Source organism: Lutjanus erythropterus, chromosome 14 (assembly GCF_056507025.1).
Source record: "Lutjanus erythropterus isolate fLutEry1 chromosome 14, fLutEry1.hap2, whole genome shotgun sequence".
Classification (NCBI taxonomy): domain Eukaryota; kingdom Metazoa; phylum Chordata; class Actinopteri; order Lutjaniformes; family Lutjanidae; genus Lutjanus; species Lutjanus erythropterus.
The window spans coordinates 15,518,269-15,537,372 of record NC_139330.1 but is presented as its reverse complement, the minus strand read 5'-3'; the positions used below and the strand labels follow the sequence as shown (position 1 = coordinate 15,537,372).

Genomic DNA, 19,104 nt, shown 5'->3' with positions numbered 1-19,104 from the left:
TTTCACGTCACCTCAAAAAAAAATGAAAGAAAAAAACAACAAAAAAATGTTGCACTTATATTTCTGTCGAGTGTATGATGGTTAATTTGTTAAGGATCCAACAGTAAATTCAAATCCACTCTCTTTTTCAACTATTTTGTTTCCCTTCTTTTGCAGTGATGGCCAGCTCTCAGCAGGGAGGCTGCTCCCATTATATCCACAGCACTTAGCTTTCTGGCCTTGTGGCCCTACCCAAATCCCCTCCGCTGGCTCCTGCTAATCCCCACCAATAGTAGAAGGACAGGGCAGACACAGAGAGAGGGGGGTTGTGGGTGCTGGTGGGAGAGGGCTGGAACAGAAAGACAAACAGGCAGCTCAAATGTGGCTTCCATTTTAATAGGACTTCTTAATATCTCCCAGTGGAATTAGAACCGAGTGTGAACTTCCCTTTAACACAACCTTTCTGATTCCACCCGTCAGTGTATGTTACATTTCACATCACATCTAGGGCATTTGCATTTCATAAAAACACCAGCAATTAAAGACACTCTCAGCATACATTACACCAAAAGCATGCTTTAGCAAACAGCTTGGGGCAGTGTGTGTGTGTGTGTGTGTGTGTGTGTGTGTGTGTGTGTGTGTGTGTGTGTGTGTGTGTGTGTGTGTGTTGCAAAGCTTCAGGTATCAGTAGGCAAATATGCCTCCATGCCACTGTCTGCTCCTTTAGCCACGAGGCTTAACAGGTTCAGAGGGAGAATAAAGATGAAATATTCATACATGTTTGCGTGTCTGTCTTTGCAGGGAGCTGAATGGGAATAACCTCACACGCATCACCAAGAGTGACTTTGCTGGACTCAAGTACATCCGAGTTCTGTAAGTACTTGCCTTCGTGTTCATGTTGCAATGATGAGATGTTTGTATGTGTATCTGTGCTGCATGTCGGTGTCTGAGTTTATCTATTCATGCATACCTGAGCTGTATCTAACCTTGCAGCTCACAAGTTGTGCAGACTTGCGGCTGAAATTAGCATATACCCAGTGAAGTGGGGATGCTTCTGTCAAGAGTCCTACTCCAGAGTACATTAAGCTACCGAGTGACTGCGGCAAGTGAAGTAATGGACTTCTCTCACCACTGTATTCTGTCTGTTGTAGTGGCACTTACTGTCCCTTAGACACACACACGCTCACTTGCCCTCTGTTCCCACACATCAACATGTAATGTGTACACAAGCGCCAGTCCTAAATAGGCTCTCAGCACAGTTAACACATTCAGGTGAAGTCATTGACTCCCTCTGTGTTGAAATTAAACAGCACTTGTGACTTCAGGTATTAAAGTAGTTGTAAAAGTGTCTACATGCACACACACTTGTGAGCAGCAGCATAGGTGGTAAAATCGCTGCCAGAGGGAAAGCTGCGTAGACCTGAACATGTTTTAGATGTAACACGAGCTGCACATAATTCCTACTATACCCAGACTATTTTCAAGCCTCATCGTTACTCGCCCATCCCCCTGTCCTCTCCTTTTCTGGGCTTCAAGCTTGCCTGTTCCCACTGCTCCTTGTCCACTCCCGTCCTCCTATGCATGCTTCTGTTTCTGCACCAGCGTCTACCCCACGTGGAGGTTAAATGCCTTCATGTCGGCAGCTTGTCACCAGCAAGTAAGAAGGAAACAACTCCTTGCAGGGGTACTAAAGACAGAATTTGCTGCCCTTGCTCTAAAGCCTGTGATTCCCTCACAGCCACCACCGTGCTACACATAACACACACTGCTCACTTTCTCGGCCAACCATATCAGGGTAGCAGCAGATGCTTTAAAAGTCCTGAATTCACAGTTACTAATAAAAGGCCTCAAAAAGTATTAAAAAGTCGGAAATTCTGTTTCTGGTCTTAAATATTTATTTATTTATGCTGTAACCATGATCCATGATGGAGTAATCATCAGTCCTATTTACACAAAAGTACACATGTTTTCACATTTGATCATTTTTATTGCAAAATTGGTGTTAAATTTAATTAAAGCTACTACAAGGAGTTTTCAACTGGCTTTGAAACTGTCTCACTTTAATAATGATGCCTCTATATGACCTACATAAGGTAATGGGATCATCTGCAAGAATATTTGTTGTTTTGGTGTTCTGTTTCTGTATTTATTCTTAATGCCTGCCACTGGGTCTCCTTGAAATCAGATGAAACAAGCCTGTGTTTACATTTTCTCAAGCAAAGTTACAGTGAGTAGTACATAAGCCAGTGAGAAAGAAGCCAGAGGATTTTTCTTCAAATAATAATAAATAAAGAATTTTTGAAGTTGTATTTTGTGGTTATTACAGTGGAAACACTACAGCTTTTGTCAAAGGAGCCTCCAAAATCAACAAAATATCAAAGTTCCTTGTAATAGCTTTAAATAGTGATGTTAAAACGTTTTAAAGTCTCCATCAGGATGCAGACACGCTGATGCATGATTAACATGGTGTAGATACCTGGCATGTTTGTGTTTGCCACCAGAAAGGAGTCTGTCTCTGTGTATTGAGGGGTGACCTTTGTGGAGCGACAGCAGTCAGACTAACAGCGGATTGACCTCTGATCTTTCTGACCCCTGGGCAACCCTCAGAAGGAGCCAAACAGGAACAGAGGTTTATCTTTACAGTCAGCTGCCATGTATCCTGTCAGTCTAAAATCAACACAGCTGATTTACCTCCAGTCGTCTGGCACTGGATGCTTGGCTGGTCTAAATCAGCAGTATGTCTGTGTGTGTGTAAGGAAACAAAGAACAATAGAGAAACAATCAGGAAAAAGCAGAAAGAAAGAGATCTGTAAAATTGAAGGCCACGTGCCCTTTAGACTGTCTGTAAAAAAAAAACTTTTCTAAATTCAAAAGTGCTCATCACGATTTTTTGCACTTCCATCTAAATTCATGAGAAAGAGATCGGAGGTGAATTGCACTTTTCTCTCCATGTTTATGGAGTGCGAACAGTGATTAGCATTTATATTCGATGGGGAGGAAGCTGAGACTGCTGAGTTGCAGCGCGGCGTGGCCTCACAGGAGACATGAGAGGTTGCCTTCAACACAGAACAGTTGTATACGTAATGAAGGAAAGCTCTTGTTGCTTCTGAAGCTGCTGGACGCTTTTCTCTCCATCCTGGCCTTGTGTTATTGTAACACTTCCAAAACCATCTGAGCCTCTTTTTAGTGCGTTAGCTTTGGCAGTGTAGGTGAGGAAAGGATGTGTTCCTGTGTGTGTGCACGTACTGTATGTTTGTGTGCATCCCTGTTTGTTTGTGTATGACTAATAGCCTTGATGTACACTGTTAGAAATAAAGGTGCAAACTAGAACCCCAAAGGTTCTTTGGCCCGTTCCCATAGAAGAAGCCTTTTCCATTTGGAACCCTTTCAGAGAGTTCTACCTAGAACCTATCACTATTTTATTATTTTATTTTACCTTTATTAACCAGGCAAGTCACTGAGAACAAATTCTTATTTACAATAGTGGCCTGGCAAAAGGCAAGAGCCTCAGGAGGAAAAGGGGGCAGGGATTAAAAGGGCATCACAAAAAGTTATACTCACAACCCAAGGGTCTACAGAGAACCCTTTATTGTGGTCTATGGAGATTCAGTCCAAAATCTTTTCATTTTCTAAGGTTGCCAACAAGAGCCCACCAGATGATAATTTGTAGATGATAATGATGATGATATGATGCTGAAGTTGCTGATCGTTGATGTTGTCCACTGGGAAGGTTGGGAGTATTAAGGACTGTTGTAACGTTGTTGACACTGATGACCAACCACTAACATGTACTGCTGCAGTCTCTTCGATGGTTACTTTATTTTGCTGCTGTGCTCTCCACTCGTCTTGAGCTGTCTTGAGATGTGTATATTTTTGTATGTCCTATGTTGGTGACATTCAGTTTCCCTTCTGGTGGATTAATGAAGTATCTTGTATCATATTGTATCATATCTTAACATAGTCCAAGGATTTTTTGACGACCTTTGACGAACCCTTAAGGAAAGAGTTCTTCAAGGATCCCAGAAGAAGTCGTTCCTCTAGAAAGGGTTCTTTGGACGAAAATGTTACTTAAAGCCTTAATTTTAAAAAGACACTTCGGAAGCATATGTTCTGGGTAGAACCTCAGCCCTTTAGGAGGAACCCTTTTGGAACCCTTATTTCTAAGAGTTTACTGCCTGCAACTCTGATACAGTCCAACTCTGCTATCCACACACACACAGACTACTTTCCCCTTGATTGTGCCAGTTGTAAAAACCTTGGAGCCCACCTCAGTTTCCCCTCTCACACTTTCTGACCCCCTGCCTACCTTTCGTCTCGTCTCCACCCAGCCGCTACACCCAGCGGACCACACCAGAGCCACACTTTCTGAGCCACCTTAGAAACTTTCCTGGCTGCTATTCCTGCTTCAATTGCCAAGATTCCACACTGTGCCCCCAGTCCACACCATTGCCCTGTGTGTGTGTGTGTGTGTGTGTGTGTGTGTGTGTGTGTGAGGTGTTGAATATACTGCACCCAGCTTGAATATACATACTGCAAGAAGTCTCACCACCCAAACCCCAAAGTTCCCTATACTTTGTTAAAGCCTGACCCACCGTCCACAGGCTCATAAAAAAGTCAAAGCCACACTGTGTCACGTAGTTTCTAAGGCTCTCTTTCTGTTCTGTCCTCTTTCTGCAGGCAGCTGATGGAGAATCAGATTACTGTGATCGAGCGTGGAGCATTTGATGACATGAAGGAGCTGGAGAGACTGTGAGTACCACCCAGGGCTGTCTGTACTAGAAATAACGATGTTTTTAATGCCTTTTCTAAACTTGAACTTCAAATAAAAACCCCACCCTTCTTATGATTCGTATTGGGTGCTTGTATTAGTTGAGAGTGATGAGTCTACCAGGAGGAACCAACCATAAATGGTGTATCGAGTGTGAGGCACTTCCCTGTCATTCCATTGTGGTCGGATGGTGCTGAGAGGGTACAGCGTGGGTTGGGAGTAATTTTTATTAGCTTTGCCTGACAGGAATGCCCTCAGTGGGATATGTGGGCTTAAGAGGCCTCCCCCACCGCAGACCCCGGCTCATCTGGACAGCACCAGGACTCCTCGACAGCTTGTAAACCGGCTGGGAAAACACACAGACAAACACAGTCAACCACACCTCGACCAGCTCATTAGCAAATCAATAGTGCTACCCACAGGGAAACCTGCGCAGCAGATGACTTTATGGACACATGCTGTCATGCACACACAGTGGTTAACTTTTAAAAGACTTTCCCCTGATCTGAAACCCACATTAACAATTTACATTACCAAACTGGAGGCTGCGTACAGCTCGCCTTCCCTCCTCCTCTGTATTCAACTGATCCCAAACATTGGGTAGACGTATCCATGTGCCAGACCAATGTGGAAATTAAGTGGCTCGTTTCTCTAATGTTTAAAAGCCACTAACCCACCAGCAGGTACAGTTCAGTGTGAACAGAGCGGCAGCAGACCATTAATGCCCATTGCGCACTAAATCCCCACCTCAGCTGGCCAAGCACTCTTCCCAGTGTATACAGTGAGTGGCACAGATCCCAACATCTGTCTGAATGTGTGTGAAGGAATGGCAGCGGCCTGCCTTTCAGATTTGCAGCCTCTCTGCCACAGCCGCTGCTTTCACTCCCATGTGCCTCCAATGGGCCATTCAGGGAGAAGAGAGTTGTGGTTTCCAACAGATTAGCAACAGTCTGTTCCTCATTGACTTAATTGTTGTATTTGCATAAAGCCTGCCAGTCTTGGACGTTAGTTGTTTGACATGGAGTCTGTTGCCAACCACCAATCCTGTCAGTGCTTCCTTAGGCTTGAATAGTCTCATCCATTCCTCTTAATTTTATTTAGAAACATCTTGTTTTGATAGTTCAGCCCAGATAAAATCTGTTCATGTTCGGATAACTGGTGGATGTAATTCACTTGTTTAAATGGGAATGTTGCTATTCCATTACTCTGGGAAAGTCAGCAGGGCACTGAATTCTACTAGGCGCAATGTAATTTAACAGTGCGGAGATAATTTACGGTGCTGTCTCTGACAAGAAGTTTAATTCCCCTGAACTTTCAGTTGGATATTTATGTGACATTCAGAACACACTGAAACACAATAGCCTGTGGCTAAGCTGATTCTACGGCAGCTAGCAGAAATTATTCACAGCCTACACAAGGGCACACATGCATAGACACACACACACACACTCACTGGTTGATCATATGTTTTCTCTGCTGCAGGCGGCTGAACCGTAATCAACTGCAGCAGCTTCCTGAGTTGCTGTTTCAGAAGAACCCTGCCCTGTCTCGACTGTAAGTGCATTCACGTTTTTATTTCAATTGAGCACACACTCACTTTGTCTTCTCTGTCAGTGCACACACCATCTCGCTTAGTCTTTCCTTTATTATGCAAGCCACCAGTGTGGCACAGAGATCTTATGTTCTACAACAATATACCGCACAGCATGTTTTCAGTATGTCTGAAAATGTTGGCTTTGGTTTGGTTTGGTTTAAACACACTTAAAAGACAATTAAGCTTCAGTTGCACTTGCTGGATGCCATCAGGTCTCTGACTTATTAGGTGAAGCGTGCCCTGGGATTTCCACTGAACGTACTGTCTGTAACTGGATGAGTGGAAATCTGAGTTCTTTGCACATCATTGGGCCTTCATGCCAGGTCTTCTGCAGTTTCTCTGTGCTGGTCCGTCTGTGAGAGAAGCCACTGGTGACAGGGAGTTGGTGTGACACTGGCACTTGAAATAAGGGACGCATTAAACTTTGAAGTCTGTTCAAGGTGAAAGGATGTCTGTGTTACTTAATGAGGTTGTTTTATGTCACAGGAGAAGTCCCCAAAGCTCTCCCTGCCAGTGGATTCATATAGCTCTATTGTATGAATGAAATGTGTCACAGCTTTCATTCAGTTTCCACTTGTCAAGGCCAATCCCATACTGTCACACACCCACACATCTTTATACTCCTGCGCCCCATACAGTGAGACAGTCCCACAGTAATCCTAAACTTTTATTCCCATCTGTAACAAGGCTCAATGTTTTTTTTTTTTATTCTTTTTTTGGGATAATCAGTGTCCCTGTTGCAAGCTGATCATTCCAGCTCCCATTATTCCAGTTCAGATTACCTGGAGCATCTGGGAATAATGAAACAGTGGGACATGGAAAAATCATTTCCCTCCCTTCAACCTACACAGTGGTACTACTAACCCATGATCCTGGGCCTCAGCCCTCCATCTGTTTATCTTGCGTTTGATGTTTAACACCATCTTGAATCTATCTGTCACTTCCTCGCAACTATCTCCTCACGTCACCTATCATTACGCCAAAACCGACCTGCAGGACTTCGGGGCAAAGCCTCATCCTTTGGGGGCGAGGCTGGCCTGCTTGTGGCTTGCTAACACAGAGCAGCACTGAGTTGTCTGTCGAGCTGCAACAGACACAGAGCAGACCGAGGCCTTCCAGACCAGCGGATGGCCTTGAACAAGCGTGATTAGTCCATCTGGAGTAGTTGGCTCTGCCAACAGCCAGAGGATTGTGCTAACACAGCTCCCCTGTTTCATCCAATCTAACTTCACGCTCATTATTCTAAACCTAGCGCTGGCTTTGCTGCCACGTTCTGGAGAATGAGACTTTGTTTAACATTGCTTAATCGATTCGTTATGTCTCTGTGTATACACTCATTTGTTCTTTATCCTTGGCTGGATAAAAGAGAGCCGTAATGGACCTTGAAGCTTTTCAGGTGTGGAAGTGGCATGCATTCTTTAGCAGTTAAAACAAATGTACAATCCAGGGCCATAGAATCGAAAACAGTGCAATCTTTATGGCGCCTCTGTTTGATTGACAGTTGAGACTTTATGAGAGACTTCTTGTGCTTGTTAAAAACGAGGTCTAGTAGCGTGGGATCAGGAACAACAGTAGAAGACAAAGGTTTTTCCTAATGTGTTTCTTAACTCCTGAGTGGTGTGTCTGGGCCACACCGCGGGTTCTGGTTCCAGTCTGATGCGGTTAGGTTACAGCCTTGTCTCGCTCCCGCCAGCAGCTTTTAATGGACTTAAAAGGTTCTTGGCTCCCAGGGGAAGACTTTTGCTGCTATTTCATGTGAGCATTTATGTGTGTGTGTGTGTGTGTGTCTAAAGATGTCAGAGAGAGACAGACAGTCTATGGTTGCATATGTATTTGTGTGTGTTTTTGCACTTGCTCAAAGTGCTCACCGGGCCTTGTTAGGGTCTGCCTTTATGATCCTAACAAGAGAGGTTAATGTGAAAGCCCGCTGCCCTCAGGTGGAGCACTAACCCAGATGGTTTCTCTCCTCTTGGACGCAGGATTAATTGCGCCCCTTTCCTTTTTCTGTGCTTTTTACACCCTTCCTCTTCGTTTCTTCTACTCCTCTCTTTTTGCTCAATCTGGAGCGAGCATTTGAGGAAAAGCTTGTATAACAAAGTGGCTATTTGTCTTAGACATCCTGCTGAGAGGACAAACAGAAAGAAGGACGTGGGGGATAGAGGAGGGAGGGCTAGCAGATGAGATCGTTGCTCTCATTAAACTTTTTGAGGAAAAGCTAGCCAGGTTAATAAAAGGCTGTCGGTTAAATGAGTAGAGGACTGTTGATTTGTGGTGAGTTTTCACACACTTGACTCCCATGCAGTCATTAAGCTAACAGGGTAATGAGTTTTCACTACAAAGGGAAGATGGAGAATTGTTCTTGCTGGAACCCTGACTTTGAAAAATGGCACATTTTCTCAAATTCATATTTAGATATAATTACTTTTTATCTTTGCAGTATTACTGGGAAAGCTTGAAGTTGATTGAAAATGTACAGCATGTCTTCTTTCATGTACTCCACAGAGAATTGAGGCAGTGCACGTAAATGTTACTGAGCCACATGTTCTGCTTTCTGTTTCGTGAGCCTACCTCTTTATCTACACCCCCGTTCCTCCGTCTCTTCCCATGCCTGAGAGATACCAGAGACACTGATGCATGAGGGCTAGAGCAGAGATAATTGGAATTGATTAGAGATGATTAGAGATAGTTAGAGTTGGTTAAAGCTGCCTGTGATGGATGGCACTGACGAGAAGGCATGGGAACGGCGGCGCAGAGGTGAGAGGCGCTGCGCCGAACATCAGTGAACAATAACAGTGAAAATAGAGTTGCATTCATCACTGTTAACGACCTGTTGCCCCCAGCCCACCGCCCCTGACTTCTCCTCATCCCACTTCCACTGCACTTCAGATCTGTAATCTACTCATCCGTGTCTGTAATTAGTGTCTTTTCGCAGTGGGAGAGCAGGAGGAAGGAAGGACCGCAGGATGGAGGGGAAAAAGAGGGATAGGTGAGCGGAGCTGGAGGAGTGCAGAGCAGTTAGCCTGATAGCTGGCCCCGGGGAATAGCATCTGGTTTGGGCTCAGGGTGGGGGGGTTGTGGGAGGAGGAGGCGAAGGGGTATTTTGCGGTTTTTGATTACCATGTTGCTTGTTGCTGCCACAAACAAATGCAGGCAACAGCGCAGGTTCGTTTGAAGGGGTGTTGCGTTCATTAACAGCTAACGTGCGGTATGACGTGGTGGGGTGAGGGGACGGTTAGGAGAGGCTTTCCCTTGTGTGTCTCCCCGGGAGGTGTGAAGGAGGAGAGGAGGGAGAAGGGTGTGGTAGTACCTGCACTACAGGGGAGGAAACCCTGGCACAGGATTGCAGAGGGGATGTGTCTCATCCTTCGTTAAGATCTTTCATTTTCGTGTTAATGCTTGACGACGGGTATCCTGATATACACAAACCCTAAACACACGCGCTGAAATACTGGCAGGGTGACACACATGCATGTGCGCACACACACAAGAGTGAGAAAAAAGAGGAAAAATGTAAATAACACTAATTAGACACAAACACACACAGAGTAACACTATAATTACATCTCTGTGTGCTAATGTGTGGATGGCAGGCATACACGAGGGATTACGTTCTTTATATGGCTTTGACTGTAGATAAAAGAGCGGCTTCAACTATGTGTTGATGCCGAGCTGCCTGTTCTGTGTTTGTGTTGGAGGGATGCTGTGTTTTGTGTTTGTTGATGGCTTGATGCTTAGGGAACGGTAGCTCAGTGTGAGAAGAAAGAATTGTTTGGGGGAAGGAGATCTAGAATAAATAATGTGCACTATCATTAAACCTATAAATCATCCCTCTGTCACAGAATTCCCACTTGTTTTTGACTTTGTTGCCATTCCGTATACAGTATTTTCCCTTTTTCATTTGCTGCAGGTTGATTGGCTCTGGTTTTTCCAAGATTTTTTTTGTGCCACAAAGCAATCAAATTAACTCTTTCAACTCTTGACTTTTTGTGTATGACTGGCTGAAAGACTGGCTTGAATGTGTGTTTTTTTTTCTTCTTGTGACTGTTTTTGCTGTGTGAGTTTGTGTGTCTGGCTGGCTGTTAATGGTCCAGGCTGGTCTTGTCGTTTCCTTCTCTTTGTCTCTGCTTATGAATGACCTGCCTCGACGTGCTAGGTCTCTCACTCTCTCCCTCTCCCTCAGAGGACTGCTCGGGCCCCGCTTGGCAGCAGTCCCCATGGCAACCCGTCTTCATCGGGAGCTTTCTGTGCCATCGATGGCAGACATCCTGATTTCTTGACTGCAGTTTGTCTGACATTGAGTAAACACTGACTGCCTTTAGTGACTTTTGTGTGTAAAGTTAACTTCACACAATGAAAGCAAAATACCTGCCTGCACCAGAGAAACTGGCTACTTAAAGGGTCAGCTCACCTAAAATTAGGATTTTTTAAATCCACCCTTACAGATACTTTTGGTTTGATTAATACAATTTTTAGATGTCTGTCCCTGAGTTTTGTGGCTATTGGGCTATTGAAAAAAAAGTATCAGTTTAACTGTGCTATATTTAGACTGCGTCACCTTGCCATCAGACAGTCTTTTACCAGAGTAAACCCAACGAGAACAGTCTCGCAAATCTCCTTCCTATTTGAGTTTAACCTCTTTGTAATTATCAACATTTTTTTCTCAGTAACTGTCACAGATTGCAGTTGAATTTATTTTGTAATTTAATGTAACATGTACATGTAAGTAGTTACTATTCAGCACTGATAGTATTCTATTAGACATTTATGTGAAATTTGTCATAATTAGTGTATTAATTCTTGAATTATGGCCAGAAATGTGTCTTGTAAGGTCACAGTGACCTTTGACCTTTGACTACCAAACTCTCATCAGTTCATCCTTGAATCTAGGTGGATGTTTTATAGCAGTTTTGCATGTTAGATGTTCCTAAGATAATGTGCTACTCAAGATTAGCTGCAGAGAAGATCCAGGTCTATTAGACACACACAAAAGAGTTGCTTGTCTTATGAGGCCTCAATCAATTTGATTGTTTGTGTTATTATGTGACTTTGATGTTTTAAAAGGCTACTTCATATTCGCTAAGCTAATCAGCTAATCAATACACTGATTATCGTAAGTAGCTCATACAACCCCACTTCAGATAATCCAAACTATCCCTTTAAGGTCTGACTTTCTAGATGCAGAGTTAGAGTTTTGATTTTTGCAGGAGTGTGACATACCTGACCTGGCGGCCAACCAAAAAAATAGCAGGCAGGCCTCAACTCCTTGCCCCTGCCCCTCTTCCTGCCCCTGTCCTTGTCAGCTGGTAAAAGTGGCTTTTATGGCTTGTCGCTGTTTTCTTTACGAGTCGGACCGTGTGTGAGAGAGAAATGCAGACCAAACCATGTGAGGAGAGCGGAAGCCAAAAGGGGGTAATTTAAAAACCACTCCGCCATCTGAAATATTCACAACCGCAGCACAACGGGAGCAAGATAGAGAAAAAAAAAAGTCAGACAGAAGAAGAAGAAAGTGAAAGAAGAGAGAGTGAGACAGTCAGAGGTGCAAGAAGAGCAGAGATGTGGCAAAAGCAGGAGAGAAACGGCGGTGTTTATATTTACTAACGATTCTGTGTCCTTCCTCATGAATAATTGAACAGATGGATTGAGGCTTGTTAAATATTCACACTAAAGCGCTGGGACATCAGTGCTGTTTTGCGTGTGTGTGTGTGTCCAGTGTCTGGTACACACTGCTCTACATACTCGCTCATACAAGCTCTCGATGCTTTAAATATTCGTACAAGCAAACACGTACACACACAGGTTCTTCTGCGATGACCATCCCAGTCATACACATGCGCGTATTCCTGTTTGTATGTGTGTGTGTGTGTGTGTGTGTGTGTGTGTGCGTGCGTGTACGTCTTCACATTGGGGACTGGCCTGGTCATTATGAATTGATATGGCATGAATAAGACATCACAGTGTGGTCTAGATCCGTCATGAGTATACACACACAGGGATTTCACTCGCGGAGCTGGAGGCCTCCTCCTCCCTCCTCCTCCTCTTCTCTGTGCTGCTGCCGACAGTTTGCCTCTGTGACGGCTGGCTTTGCATGGTCCAGATTGGAACTGACACACACAGGAGAAAAGGCTGCCCTCGTGTCCTTACACACACACGCACACACACACACCTTGGAATCTCCAAGCAGGGGCTTGTGGAATGCTGCAATTCCGGCCAGGAATAACAACCCATATAGTGCTATTTGGGTTGTCCTGCCTGTGTGTATATGAACACATGCTTATTGGACATGTGTGTGCATAATGGCTCTGTACAGTTGAGCAGCATGGAGTATGAATGCAGCCATCAGAATGAAAAATCCAGCTCATTCATCACAGCCTTAATAGAGTGCAATCTCCCTGCGATAGGTGTTTCCCTCACTCAGTGCATCTGTCCATCTCGTTACGGCTCGGTTTCAAGATCTGGGGTTTCGATCAACGCTATCTGCTCTGGATCATCATGTGGAAGTGTCGTGTGTGAGGAGCTTAGCAGGAAGACTACAGTGTCTGTGTGTAATCTCTAGTTATGAGCTGTTAGGGTCTGGAATCGAGACTCTGGAGCTCAGAATTGGAAGTAACCCAAGCAGACCCAAACACAGCCTCCTCTCCCTTTGGGTGAGGAGGGAGGGGGCGAGGGGGGATAGAAACCCTTCCCAACATCCTCCGATGCAGGAAGAAGCATAAAACTACCCTCCCATGCGCATGTGTTGCCCAGCAAACCCACACGCGAACAGTAAATGATTGTTCCAGCCCTATCCTGTGGCCCCGGGCTCTGTCTCTGATTCTGAGATTTAAAAAGAGCAAACAAACAAACTGCAGGGCAAATTATGCCTTCACACACACACACACACATGCAATCACACAAATGCCATTGCACACATACTTTGCCCACTCCTGCTGATTTGCTGCTGTAGCAACCAATACTCTGCGGGGTTCTGACTCAGGCTGTTTACCTTTTCTGAGCAAGCGGAAGACACACACTCACTCACACACACACACACACACAGAAAGAAAGAGTCGGGAGGTGAAATAGTTCAAAAAGAGACTCATATTTTCTGAACGAGATCTGATCCAGTTGCTTGGGAAAAGTGTGGTGTAATGGATGGAAAGAGATTTTTGGATTTTTAGTTGTGTGTGTGTATATGTAATTATAGGCTTTAAGATGCATCCCTTTATCCTCTGGAAGGAGAGTCTTTGGTTGAACTCCTTCCTCTTCCCTGTGGCTACATTTCTGCATGTTTGTGTGTGCGTGAACTCTGGGCTCTGTCTCCTCTCTGTCTGTGGTGAGCAGGTCCATTCTTAGGGCTTTATACTTAGCACACCTCCAGGCCTTTTGTTGTTGAGACTCCACAGGCTGCAGGGCTGCTGCCACATAGCAGCAGCTGAACTTGAAAACTTGGCGACTGAGTGTTTCACTGTACAAAGACGATGCCTTGTGTGCCTCAGGGTTAATGAGGTTAAGATGATGCAGGCTAATGGTGAAAGAAGCAAACTTGTGGCAACAGGTTTGCTGGTTTGAATCTCCGCTGGGAAAATCTGGGTTGGCTAAGTGAATGAGGCAACTTTTGTCTTTCTTCAACTCCTGTTGAGGTGCCGTTTAGCACACCGCCTCCCTCCTACAGCTCCGAAAGTGCTGCTAATTAGCAGTTGTGGACTGTGGCTGTGCAAAGAAGCTGCCGTGTATTATATTTCACTGCATGCGTCTAGATGTGTTGCATTTAAGACACATTCAAGGCAACATTCAGATGTATGCAATCCTTCTGATCTCACAGATGGAATTCCATTTGACATTTTAATAACTCTCGATTACTTGTTAATTCAAATCACTCTTGGCTATCAGACAGATAACTCTGGATATATCTGGCATTTTAATGTATGTGTGGATCACAGACTCCACAGTGAACTAAATGCAACTTTTAGATCATCTGTATCCGCTCATACTTGTGCTCACAAGATCAATAAAAAATATCTGCAGAAGAAGAATAGACAAAGCAGATTATGCAACATGTCAAGTTACAAGTGATCACAGTTTTGTTTTGCTTTGAGCCATTAATTGAGATGGGTCTAATATCATCGACCTCTAAATCAGTAGTCCACAATGCACCAAATTTACAGCATGCATTAAGCTTAATAATTAACATGCAAACAATAAACACCAACAAACAGCCATCTGTTTTCCCTTTTTTACTTTGTGACACAGACCAGACGCCCTGTCAGACATTATATCCTGTTGACTTTCGAACAAACAACTGTTACTCTGAGTCATGTACACATTTTGATCGACCTGTGTAGGTATTCACAGTAATCATTTATGAGTGCATGTAAACAAACTCAGTGTGACAAGTGGAAAACTAATAAATGTACAGCTATTGCAACTGTTTTAGACATTGACTCCAACCAGAGCCTCTGTGCTCTGCACTCTCCACAGCCATCCCACTTTCTCAGTAAACAAAAGACACTTGTCTGCTTAGGTAAGTGGACTGCCCACATTCCAGTAAAAATACATATTGAGCCGTGCAGGGCCGGTGAGCAGAGCAAAGAGGAAAAACTGAATTCCAGTACAAATGCCTATCTGTTTCCAATATTGGCTCCCTCTCACAATACTCTCCTGCTGGTATCACAGCGTGGAGCGGTGATCTCATTAGCCCCAGAGTGTATGTGTATGCCGACTGTGGAGATACTTTTTGATGAGAAACAGTGTGTTGTTCTGTGCAGGGGGTGTCTTTCCTTCTTAGCTTTGTACAGTATAACAGGAAATCGCCAGGGGATGGAATCGATTCCCTTTCCCCGCCGTTTCAACTACTCACATACACACCTGCCCCACCCAAACAAAGCTTGCAGAAATGAGTGTTACATCGGAGATGCAGCCAGATCTATGTGTGTGTTTACCTGTTGTGCATTGAAACCGGAGCAGTCCCACCAATCTGACACCTCAGAGGGCGCAAAGGAAAGGAGAGAGGCATTGAGTATTGATTGAGAAGTAGGGAGTCACAGTTGGAAAGCAGAAAGGATGAAACAGAGAAGAGCAGTGAAAGAGAAATGAAGGTGGGACAGGACAGGAATATAAAACATATTACTGCTCGGAAAGTTGATTTCTTTCTCTCATGAACTTTAAATTGTTTTTGCAGGTAGTTTAAAATCCCTTCCTCCCAAATCGATTGTAGTGTTGCAATTCAACCGAGTAAATAGACAGAGAACGAGAGCAGTGGAAAAAGGGTAAAATGAGTTAGAGGGCAATAGAAGGACCTGAAAGTGACAGACAGTGCCTGCGAAGCAATAAATAGTGTGGGGATAGAGTAAGTGGGGTTGGCAGATAAAGCAAAAGAAAGAAAAAGAGGCAGGGAGAAGAAAGATTGGCCTCATCTGTAGACTTTGAAAGGATTCTCATCTCTTCTCATCTCTGTGGCCGTGCTGGGAGACAGAGAGCGAGAGGGAGCCAGGGGCACCTGCAGTGGAGCATTAGCCAAAAGCCCCATTATCACATCAAAGCTGGACTCCGCTGGAGGAGGCCTGAGTGACACTGGGGCCCTATGGAGGATGAAACACAGTGCAGAGATAGGAGTAGAAAGCCTCCACCCTCTGTCAGCTTTCCCCCCTTTTCCTTCTATCATCCCCCCTGCCCCTTCTACTGTACCTCACTTCCTCTCTGTCATCTACCTTGTCTTACCTTCCTTATCGCTTCCCTTTCCTCCCCCTCGATTACTTCCTCCCTGCGTCTTATCTGTACCTTTAACACCTGGCTGCCTGGATGGCAAGCCCTATATGAGATCTCTTTCTCTGCTTCCCTTCCCTCTTGGCTGAATTTCTCCATCCTCTCTGGCTTATAAAAGACCCAGGGACTGGAGGCCCTGATGAGCCCCAGGCTGTGGTAATGAGCTTGCAGGCTCTTTCATGTGGAGATCAAGCCGATGGCTGGAGGGGGTGTTGTTGGTGCTGGTGTTAGTGGAGTGGATATTACCAGCACTGGATTGTGGCATATAGAATAGAAGTGTAGTAGGTCAACCCCGGCCCAGCCCAGACCTGAGGATGCAGACAGTTCCCATGAAGTCAAGAGTGTCCCAGCCAGACACAGAGACACATAATACCGTCAAAGGACAGGACAGATCATTATAGTCTGTGTAAGTTATAGCATTCCTCTGTCTAATACATTATCCCAGAGACCTTTACCGATATTTACAGGCCACAGAAGGTCAGATACTTTAAGCAGGACAACGGTATAGGCCAGAAATCAATGGCAGACACACAAACTCATACAGCATTTTCTATTACTAGTCTCCGCTTGCTCTTTGAGTGTGTCAACACTTCATAAAATTGCCATCTGAATAAGCCCAGCAACAAAGAAAGAGCGACAGAGGGATATTTGAACAATGTCTGATGCTCTTTGATTTGACTTCACCCCAAAGGAGCGTCACCACTCCTTAAATCCTCCTTTCCTACCCCTGTTAAATCCTTCAAAACCGATCTATGCGTGTGTGTGTGCGTGTGTGTCTATTAATCCGTAACGCCTAGCCACACACTATTATTGCTCCCTCCCCCTGACACCTTCATTAGACCCACAGACAGGGATTACTTCTGACTTGTAGATTAGGCCACTTAACTGGCCACATCATATTGCAGCTGCTGTTTATACATGCTAGGTTTGCCATTAATGATTATATTCATTATTTATTGATTTAGTGTTTAGTAGAGGTTGGACCAAGTCATTGTTTTGCAAGGCTTTGCACTCTTTGCACACTTTGCTGTCAGATTGTCAGAAACTGGAATAACAACTTCAGAAAGTTGCCTAGTTGTTGTATGTTGACATCATATACTCAGCAATATTGGCAGGTGGGAATAAATAACTTCTTGTCAATTCACATAGGCCTTTTGTATATCAATATGTTGCTCACATATCATTTATAATCTCGCATTAGGTTGTAAGTGTTACTGCCCACATAGAGTGACGTAGGTGAATTAGAAACATTATTTATTAGCAATAACCCTAATAATGACTCAGGTAGCCTAAGGGATTTTGCAAGTTGTTTTTAATTCTTATCCAACTGAGTCTAAATGGAGTCAAATTTGTGACTCGAGTCCACACCTCTGCTGTTTAGAAAATAGTGAGAAATGCCCATCACAATGAGTGACATCATCAAATAGCTTACTTTGTCTGACCAACAACTCCAACCCCCAAGGTATTAAGTTTATAATGGTATAAATAGGAGAAAACCAGCTAATTCTTAGAGTGATTAGTGTAAGTGTGTGCAAAATAAAGAAAGGTACAGTCTGTGTTTGTCTGTGTGTGTGTAGTATACACTGGGAGCGGAGGGGATATGCCCAAGTTCCACTTCATAAAGCTGTTGTAAAAAAGAGGAGGCCATTCAAAGCTAACAAAGAGTTTTCACATGAACAAGCTAACAGACTGGTGCCCGACAGCTCTCAACACTTCCTCAGCACTCATTTTACCCATTTTATATCCTCTCTTTTTCCTCTCCTCCCCCTCGCTCAGCCCTTACTTATAAGTTAATTGGTGAAACATCTTTGATTTTGGTTTGTGGAGTGTGCTGGAGTGTCAATTTTAGAATCAGAAGAGACTACTTGCTGGAGTTTGTCTTTACTGCCAGAAACTTTGGCAGGAGATGATGGCAGAAGTCTAATCAAAGATGAATATGTGATAATACCTCAGTGAAATCATTACAGCGCGAGCCAGTTGTCTGGGCGGGTTTGACTTTTCACTCATTCCTTTTTATAGTATAGCTCCTAATAGTTTCTATGGAGACTGAATTGGCAAAGTCTTGTGTTGTGCTGCGTTTGGCCCCTCGGCAATCTCACCCTCATTCACCTTCCTACCTGTGTTTCTGGATATAGAAAGCTGAAAGATGGTGATAAATCTCTGTTAACACCCTCGCTCCTCCAAGGGCAGAAAGATGGAGAACTGATAAAAGTTCTCTCACGGTACAAGTAAAGTCAAAGCTTTGGGATGCCAGTGTCAACAACTGAATTATACTGTTTTATGCCAGAATTAGCATGTATACGCTGTTTTTGTTTTTTGTTTATTTTGAAATGTGGTTAAACCTACAAAAAATAGGCTATTTCTTTTTGCTTGGCTTTATGTTTTTCTTCCTGATGTAGAAAAGCCAAGAAAGGCATTTCTAAAAGTGTCTGTGTGATCAGCTCTCAGTACTTTTGTAACTTCTAACTGAAACTCTGTAGCATGAAGTGTAGTTTTCTCCTGCACAGCTGTTTGTGCTCTAAAGTTTCGGCCTTATTTTACTGTTTCATGTTACTTTCCGCTGTATATGAGAGAATTTACTGCTGATGAAAACTCAACATTTCCTGATTTTGCTGCTTCATAATAAAAGCTGAGAAAATTATTTTTATTGTGAAAAATTTAAAGGAGGTAAAATGATTATCAACCGTTTGAAAAGACAAATGTGTTTCAGTTAAATACACACCCTCAAGCAGGTGCAATCGTCGCCGTGCTGGGCTGACACACTGAGTGAAACTGAATCATGCCAAGTGGCACATGTGTATCAGAAGGGAGCACAAGAGTTGGAGAAATTACAGACGGAGGCAACAAGACTTCATTGCCTCAACTGAAAAGGGGTGAAATGAGTGTTTCCATCACTGCCAATTGACGCTGGAGCTGACAAATATCCGTGACTACTATGGAATCATTTGACCTGGAAGTGAATGTGGATTTTAGCTTTTCTCACTGGAGGCAAAAGCCAGAGGCTAGTGGGTGATAGCTGTTT

General features: G+C 44.0%; 1 protein-coding gene across 5 annotated transcripts in view; it reads left to right on the top strand.

Moving 5' to 3' along the window:
- slit1a (slit homolog 1a (Drosophila)) overlaps nucleotides 1-19,104 on the top strand; it is a 113,728-nt gene that overhangs the window by 13,902 nt on the left and 80,722 nt on the right. For all 5 annotated transcript variants that reach the window (XM_084736674.1, XM_084736673.1, XM_084736671.1 and 2 more), the window contains exons 2-4: nucleotides 781-852; nucleotides 4,657-4,728; nucleotides 6,230-6,301. In XM_084736674.1, coding sequence (XP_084592800.1) covers nucleotides 781-852; nucleotides 4,657-4,728; nucleotides 6,230-6,301 — 216 coding nt within the window. The remainder of the gene's footprint in view (nucleotides 1-780; nucleotides 853-4,656; nucleotides 4,729-6,229; nucleotides 6,302-19,104) is intronic.